Here is an 8,787-nt window from a genome sequence, read left to right on the forward strand (position 1 = left end):
AGCAGGTACAGGGAGTGAACATTTAATGAAATGCTTACATGAAACAGGACAGGACAGCATCTGGACATGAACACATAACAACATAAATACTGACACCGGGAACAAACGGGGGAGCAGACAGTTATAGACAGGGCAATCAACAAAGGGAAGGAGTCCAGGTGAGCGCTGCTGCGCGTAATGATGGTGACAGGTGTGCGTAATGAAGGGCAGCCTGGTGCCCTCGAACTTTAKAGTGGGAGAGCGGGAATAGGCGTGACAGCGGAAGCGTTAATTATTACTTAGCAATGGCTATGGAGGGGAAAGTGGTGCTCCCAGAACGCTCAACCACATTGGCCCAACTCTCTATATATTAAAAAAATAATTAACATTTATTTAACTAAGCAAATTCTTATTTACAATGATAGCCTACACCATCCAAACCCGGACAACGCTGGGCCAATTATGCACCGGCCAATGGGACTCCCAATCACGGCCGGTTGTGATACAGCCTGGATTCGAACCAAGGTGTCTGTAGTGACGACGCCTCTAGCACTGAGATGCAGTACCTTAGACCGCTGCGCTACTCAGGAGCCCCTATATATATTTAGTGTACAAAACATTAGGAACATGACATAGACAGGTGAATCCAGGTGAAAGATATGATCCCGTATTGATGTAACTTGTTAAATCCACTTCAATCAGTGTAGATGAAGGGGAGGAGACAGGTTAAAGAAGGATTTTTAATCTTTAAGACAATTGAGACATGGATTGTGTATGTGTGCCATTTAGAGGGTGAATGGGCAAGACAAAATATTTAAGTGCCTTTGAACGGGCAATGGTAGTAGGTGCCAGGCACACTGGTTTGAGTGTGTTTAGAATTGCAAAGCTGCTGTTTTGTACACTCTGTGTATATGGTTCTGGCTCATACTATAAAGACACGTTATTTTATCTAGTAGTTGCTAGGATACCTGCCATTAGGGCTCTAAATATAGTTAAGTAGAGGCATGGGATGGCTCAAGTGTTTGTTGCCCATGGTGCTCTTTTAAGAAAGAAGATATACTAGTCTGGCCTGGTCCTTGATCTGTTTGTGCTCTTTGGCATAACAACAACGACCATAGGAGTTGTCTTTACAGCACAGATTTGGGATCAGGCTAATAGTAGTCATCCCCAGCCTCTAGTTGGACCTCTCCTATTTCCAATAAACCTCATGCGATCTAAATATTTCAGTCACACTTTCCTATAATTTTGAATGACTAAATAAATATACGAAATAGCGTATCTGTGTATAGTTTTTCTCTGGTACAGCGTTTGTTTGAGCCAGCTCCGCCTGCATTAGCTGGTAGCCATTACAGACTGGAGAATAGGGTGGGCTCTGAATGGGTTAACTAAAGCTCCCAGCCTCCGAGCCACTTCCCGTTAGTGATGCAGTAATCTTGTTAGTGTCTCTGGCCCAATGAGTCATTGATCCACTTCTCTCTTAACACAGAAAGAGAAGGAGCCTGGGAGGCCTCGGGGAGTGATGCTGCAGCAAGCCCATCCCCTGACTCTGTCTCAGACTTGAACATTGAAGCTGAAAGCCACGTCCATGTTGGTGGGGAGCTTCTGAGGACTCGGCCAGCTTCTAAATGCACTTTAGCTATGTCAGTCAGTGTGTCTACAATTGATTTGATGTTAGTGTTATTAGCCATGTTGTATACAGCTCATATGCATATAGTATGCATAGCTCTCTCAAGTGTGTGAAAGAGCAGTGGAAAAATGTTGGTGTGAATGTTCACATTTGTATTGTGACTCAGTCAATTGTTTTGTTGACAATACTTGTTAACCGAGCCTCAACTAAGAAGTAGAGATTGTCATTAGGGTCTTGCAGTGTGTAGAGGCATTCTTGAGTAATCTCTAGTGCCTTTAATGCCTTAAACTCAGATGTGGGTTAAGAATGCTGCTGTGTGACTGCTATGCTGACCAATCCAATCCTTCCCCGTGATTTCTGCCGTTTGTCCTAGTTGTTGCTGTCTGTTGTGTTGTGAAGAGAACTGACTGGCTGTGCTGTGTTTGTGCTTGTAATGTAAACACCAGCATATTAGATCATTGATAGACTGGAGACATTTCGGTTCCATCTGAAGCTCTCTGCCTCAGCCTCTGGTGGTTAGGCTACACAATGGTTCCTTTTTGCTGTAGAGCAGGGTTCCCCAACTGGCAGCCCACGGGCCGAATTCGGCTCGCAAGTGATTTTATTTGGCCCGCCCAAATTATTATATATATWTTTTTTTCATTATTGCGTTTTTATTTTTTATTGTTGGACATAAAAGACTAAAAACACCAGGAAATCAGCTCCAAGTCATTTTAATTTTGGAAATCTGTTCCAAAGTATTCCCACGCATAATAGACAGATACAGTATATGTGATTGTATACAAATGTAAGCGACGTTTGAAATTCTTATGTTTTTTGTCAAATATTATATCTGTTTGGGCTTCTTGCGATCAATTTGCAGTGTACAAATTATTTGTAATTATGTTCCGGCCCCCTGACCATCCGCACAAGAAGAAATCGACCAGTGGCTGAATCTAGTTGATGATCCCTGCTGTAGAATCTAGTCTATGGTAGGCTATGGCGTAGGCCTCCTAAAGTGTCTTCTAGAGTGTCTTCTCTCACCCCTGAACCTCCATTACTGACATCCCTAAAAGCTGTTATAAGTGTACTATATTCACTGCCCTGCCTCTCCTATTCCTACTATCCTACCGCCTGCCTGCCCGCCTAGGATGTCTCTGGAGATAATGACCATCCTCTGTCGCTGTGAGAATATCGAAACCTTGGAGGGTGTCCCCCTGGATGTGACAGGGGTGGCTCAGGTAATGCTTCAGATAGCCTTGAAAAGACCACAAAGACACGAAAGACAACAGACAGTCAGGCAGTGACTGATGCACTGGTCAAGAACAAAACAAACGCCAGAGGCAAACAAACGGTTGGACTAACTGGCTAACTACTCTGTATCTTTGTTTTTCCATCTTCATGTCACGTTGTTTTCTCCCTCTGCAGTGGAAGGGAGAGAGAGTCAGCTGTCTGTCATTGTTCTTTGGGCTTTGCTACACAGCTAACGTCTGTGTTTGTTAACTCACTCCTATGGGCTTTGGCAACAGGGTCCCCATAATGCATGCTCTGAGAAAGGGATGCAAAGAAGTGTCCCACCATTGCTAGCTATTACACTGTTGATAAACACAAGTTTACATGACTTGATATTTATTTCAATGTGGGGATTCGATGCACATCACATCTACATTGGGAACCTAATGATATTTTGCACTCCAGAAAAAAAGCATTCAATTACATCCTGTTGTCACTGCCCTGGAGGAGGCCTTGGGTGAATGTTGTTTATTTTCCTTCACTTTTTGTGTTTTTACGCCCCCTCTCTTTATTTGCTCTCTCTTCCCTCCAGAACATGCCAATTTTTATTTTATATTTTCTCCACGTTCTCCACAGGATAACCCTTGAGATTATGACCCTGCAGCCCAAGTGTGAGGATGTGGAAACAGCGGAGGGTGTAGCTATTACTGTCACTGGGGTGGCACAGGTAAAACACCTACCTACTGTACCACGTCTACCTTCTGGGAATGAACTGGAATGCCTCTTTCAGCTCAAATTGGGATAGGGTTCAGCCTCCATCCCCTCCCTCCCCTCCTATGCCTCCCTTCTCCCCAAGGGGGACTGGTGCCATAGCCATGACTGAGGGTCAATCATTCTCCTGATAGAAGTTACAACAGAAGAATTGCCTCCATCAATTATTACATTTAATTATTTTTAATATTATAATATTAACTATAATCCAGAGTTGCAACTAGAAACTAGAACAACTAGAAATATGCCAAGTCACCACAATTTTCCAAAATGGAGATATGTTTCTTCATTGCAAAGGTTGTGCCTAGAGCGAGTACAGCTATGACCGGAAGGGACTTTTCATAGCAGGTTAGGAGAGCATTTTAGCTAACCTTAACCCTTTTACTAACCTTATCCTAAGTCTCCTAACCTGCCACGTTAATTATCCTAATCTGCTGTGTAAATTCTCCTAGCCTGCTACAAAAAAGTAACTTCCGGTCGTAGCTGTACTCTCTTTAGTCAGAATCTGTTGCAAGGGTTTAGTTATTTCAGACCCTGTTTGCTTTACACTAAACAAGAAGGCCTGTTTAAAGTGAAACGTTTGTGTCTGTGGTCAAGTGTAAATATGGAGTAAACACCATAGAGCGTGTAGTCTCACATCCCTGGTTGGATACAGTACTTTACAGAGTTTGTTACAGATTCAAAAAAAATGTATCTCCTTGCTAAAATTATTTGCCCATGTCTATTACTAAATAGACCCTATATTGCTCAAGCAGGAATTATAGTGATGAATCTAATGTCCATGAATATCAGGTTGAGCTAGCTGTTTGTGGAGAATAACTGACCCTCATATCAAGGCAGAAACAGTCCAGACAGACATTTGACTTGAATGGTGTCTTCCTTAAAGGGATACAGGGAAGAAGAATAAAGCCTGACTGTCACACCCTGGCCTTAGTTATCTTTGTTTTCATTATTATTTTAGTTAGGTCAGGGTGTGACATGGGGAAGTTTGTGTGTTTTTGTATTGTCTAGGGTGTTGTATGGTTTAGGGGGTTTAGTAGAGTAGATGGTTTAGTGTTCAGTGTAGGTGTCTAGGAAAGTCTATGGTTGCCTGAATTGGGTCTCAATTAGAGACAGCTGGTTATGGTTGTCTCTGATTGGGAGCCATATTTAAGGCAACCATAGGCTTTAGCTGTTTTTGTGGGTAATTGTCTATGTGTAGTGTTTGTGTCAGCACTATCTGGATTTATAGCTTCACGGTCGTCTGTTTGTTGTTTTGTTTCGTTTTCCTTCTTATAATAAAGAGAAGATGTATTTTTCACGCGCTGCGCCTTGGTCCTCTCTCTCTCCCTTTGACGGTCGTGACACTGACATGGTTTTTTTGCATCCAAACATTTACATTCCTTATTTTTACAGTCATTAACTTTTTGTAACCTTTTGTGTTTAAATCATTATTTAATTGTGTTAACCCCCTAATGCCAATCTGCAGTGAAAGTTATTAAAATTGGTGTCACATGGATTGACGCTGGAGAGACGAAGCAGGTACAGGGAGTCAAACATTAAATAAGGATCGGACATGGAACGAGACAGGAACAGCGTCAACATACAAGAAACAATCAATGCATCAGCAGGGAACCTGACATATAGGGAGGTAATAAACAGATGATAAGTGAGTCCAGGTGACTCCAATATTGCTGAAGCGTGTGACGAGGCAAGGCAGGTGTGCGTAATTGATGGCAGGAGTGTGTGATGCAGGGCAGCCGGGCGCCCTTAAGCGCCAGTGGAGGGAAGAGCGGGAGCAGACGTGACAGTACCCCCCCACCCTGGCGCCCACCTGGGCGAACCTGCCGAGACATGTGCGCTGGGCAAGCCGGTTGGGGCGTGGGAGCCCAACGAACCGGCAGGAGCGTGAGAGCCTGGCGAGCCGGCTGAGGCATGGAAGCCAGACAATCCGACTGAGGCAAGACGCCTGTCGATCCTGCTGCAGAGAGGGAGCCAGATGATCCGGTGGAGAGTGACGTGGGATGGGAAGCCGCTGAGCCAACCGAGGCAAGGAAACCTCTCGAGCCAGCCAGGGCGTGAAAGCCCGACGGGCTGGCTTAGGCACCCCCGGTTCCATCGATGGCGGAATCCTCCCCGACGTTACCAACAAAACCAAGAAAACTCCTGGACCGGCTGGGCGAACTGGGCGAACAAGAACTGACGATCCGGCTGAAGCCTGACGTGGGATGGGCGCCATCTGAGCCAACCGGGGCAAGGAAATCTCTCGAGACAGCTAGGATGTGGAATCCCGACGAGCTGGCTAGGCACCCCGGGTTCCATCGGTGGCGACCCAGAGCCAATGTCACCATACCAACCGGAACGCCAGTACTCCCCGATGCTTCGTGTGATGGCTGATGCATTCTGTCACATGGAATTGACGCTGGAGAGACGAAGCAGGTACGGGGAGTCAAACATTTAATAAGGATCGGACATGGAACGAGACAGAAACAGCGTCAGCATACAAGAAAACAAAGCCAAAAAACAATCAATGCATCAGCAGGGAAACTGACAAATATAGGGGAGGTAATAAACAGATGATAGGTGAGTCCAGGAGAGTCCAATATCGCTGAAGCGCGTGACGAGGGAAGGCAGGTGTGCGTAATTGATGGCAGGAGTGCATGATGCAGGGCAGCCTGGTGCCCTCAAGCGCCAGGGGAAGGAAGAGCGGGAGCAGACGTGACAATTGGTTTAATTGAAAATGTGAGCTAATCAAATTTAGTTATGTATTTAACTAGCTACTGTTAATTCAATGTGAGTATACAAGTTCAAGTGTTCCTGCAATTTACTTTATTACTTTAGATTTTATTTATTCGTTCTCACTGGACATTTCTGTCTTATTTACAACTAATCTGGTCTATAATTTGTAATTCATTACAACCAATTCCATTACTTCTAACCCAGTGCAAGTTGTGTGATGTTCCCTTTTCTTAGTTTCCTAGTCTGTCCAGTGGGCTTGACTACAATGAGCCCACTGTCACTGATGCAGAGGGAGCTTTAACGATGAACTTCTCTAACAAGGTCCATCATCAGGTCTCTCTCTATCTGATTGGACGAGCCTATACAAGCCTCCTGTCCTGGTTTCTATGGTAACGGTGGTGACTGAAGTTTACAGGCTTTGACATTGTATTTTAATGAGACTGTCCCAACTCAATGTAATGGTTTGAGTTGGGACAGTGCAGATTTGGATAATGGAAAGTGGATATACCCACCTTCCTCTGACCTTAAACACACCCATATGGTGTCTCATATTTCTCATATTATATTACCTTTTACTACAATATTAAGAGATCTAAATGAGTTTCCACATGTTTGTGAAACTGGAAGAGTCAGTTTGTCTCTTGGCAACCTCCTAAGTGGGCGGCCGTGAAGTAAACAATGCTTCCATTTCAACCAGATGTCAGGGAGAGAAATAAAACATCTAAAAAAATAAATAAATGAAAGCAGTTCCTCACGAAGGTCATTATCACCTTAGAGTGTGAAAAAGTAGGAAATGGTTGTTTAAATAATTAAATAAGCAGGAAATAGATTTGTATTATTTCCGATCATTGGTCTCATATTTCCAGTTTCATGGTTTTTATTTTGTAATGTACCCTGCCCACCACAGGCGGTTGGTGGCACCTTAATTGAGGAGGACAGGCTCGTGGTAATGGCTGGAGTGGAATYGGTGGAATGGTATCAAATACATCAAACATGGTTTCCATGTGTTTGATGCCATTCCTTTTGCTCCGTTCCAGACATTATTATGAGTTGTCCTCCCCTCAGCAGCCTCCACTGCTGCACACCTTTCAGAGCATGCTGGAGGAACCTTGGTGTTTGAAGGGGGGGTGGAGCCAGGGCACATTTGCATGGGTCCTCATCTCAGTTCTGGCCTTCACTTGGCATAGCTCCCCCTGCTGTCTATGTCAGGTGGCCTGTCTGTTTGTCTGTCTGTTTGTGGTCATTTGTAATCAGTGTTTTCAAGGAATGATTGCCATCTCCCCTCCCATTACACTGTGATTCCTCTCAGCCCATTTCTGAATGCATGCCTCATTGGAGTCAATGTCCAGTCACATTTCTCACCTCAGGACCAGCTCACTCTCTTTCCTTTCAGCTGCAGCAGACAACACAACCGCCATTGCCTTGTTTACCTTTAAAATGATTGATTCAATGATTGATTGAATAGGGCCAATCTGAAGATATCTTATCTCCTCTGACTTGGTTTATCATCACCTTTAGTACTTCTGTTGTTTTATTAGTAACCTGAAAAGACTCTTGACTATATCTCACATGGATGATATGCACCAGGCCAGAGTTTACACAGTTTCTTATGGCTCAGTTATATTGAGGATTTCTACTGCTTGTTATTAACACAGAAACCCACACCTAGCCTCTTCATTACAGAACTGTCTCACTCAGTCCTTACTAAAACCAGGGTGGAATCTCAAATATTTTCCTTCGATTCCTCCTTTTCAAAACATCAGATGGAAACAAAGACTATTGGAGGACATCTTCTCCTCTGATCTTCTCCTCCAATGTTCTCGTGTCCTCTTATGTTTTGAGAAGGAGGCAAGCAGAGAGGAATCTAGGAAAATTATTTTAAGATTCACCCTAGATCAGTGTTTTGTGTAGCACAACATTCCCACAACATGAGCAATGACTGCAGTCCTCAGTATGAAGAGATGTTTCTGAGTGGAGTTTGGCCTTGAGGAGAGTGAATAGTGGTGGAAATGTACCCAATTGTTATAAACTCAGCAAAAAAAGAAACGTCCTCTCACTGTCAACTGCGTTTATTTTCAGCAAACTTAACACGTGTAAATATTTGTATGAACATAACAAGATTCAACAACTGAGACATAAACTGAACAAGTTCCACAGACATATGACTAACAGAAATTGAATAATGTGTCCCTGAAAAAAGGGGGGGGGGTCAAAATCAAAAGTAACAGTCAGTATCTGGTATGGCCACCAGCTGCATTAAGTACTGCAGTGCATCTCCTCCTCATGGACTGCACCAGATTTGCCAGTTCTTGCTGTGAGATGTTCCACCAAGGCACCTGCAAGTTCCCAGACATTTCTGGGGGAATGGCCCTAGCCCTCACCCTCCGATCCAACAGGTCCCAGACGTGCTCAATGGGATTGAGATCCGGGCTCTTCGCTGGCCATGGCAAAACCCTGCCTCGACCTAGTTGGGCAAAACT

General features: G+C 44.1%; 1 protein-coding gene across 3 annotated transcripts in view; it reads left to right on the forward strand.

The window, feature by feature from the left end:
- Positions 1–8,787, forward strand: part of LOC111950510 (flotillin-2a) — a 45,884-nt gene that overhangs the window by 24,093 nt on the left and 13,004 nt on the right. The window contains exons 1-2 of one of the 3 annotated variants that reach the window (XM_070434264.1): positions 1,392–1,619; positions 3,455–3,545. In XM_070434264.1, coding sequence (XP_070290365.1) covers positions 1,618–1,619; positions 3,455–3,545 — 93 coding nt within the window. In that variant the 5' untranslated portion in view covers positions 1,392–1,617. Of the gene's footprint in view, positions 1–1,391; positions 1,620–3,454; positions 3,546–6,437; positions 6,697–8,787 lie in introns of those variants that run through there. The other 2 variants (XM_023968132.2, XM_023968135.2) reach the window with 2 other exon arrangements.

This window comes from Salvelinus sp. IW2-2015, linkage group LG23 (genome assembly GCF_002910315.2).
Source record: "Salvelinus sp. IW2-2015 linkage group LG23, ASM291031v2, whole genome shotgun sequence".
NCBI lineage: Eukaryota > Metazoa > Chordata > Actinopteri > Salmoniformes > Salmonidae > Salvelinus > Salvelinus sp. IW2-2015.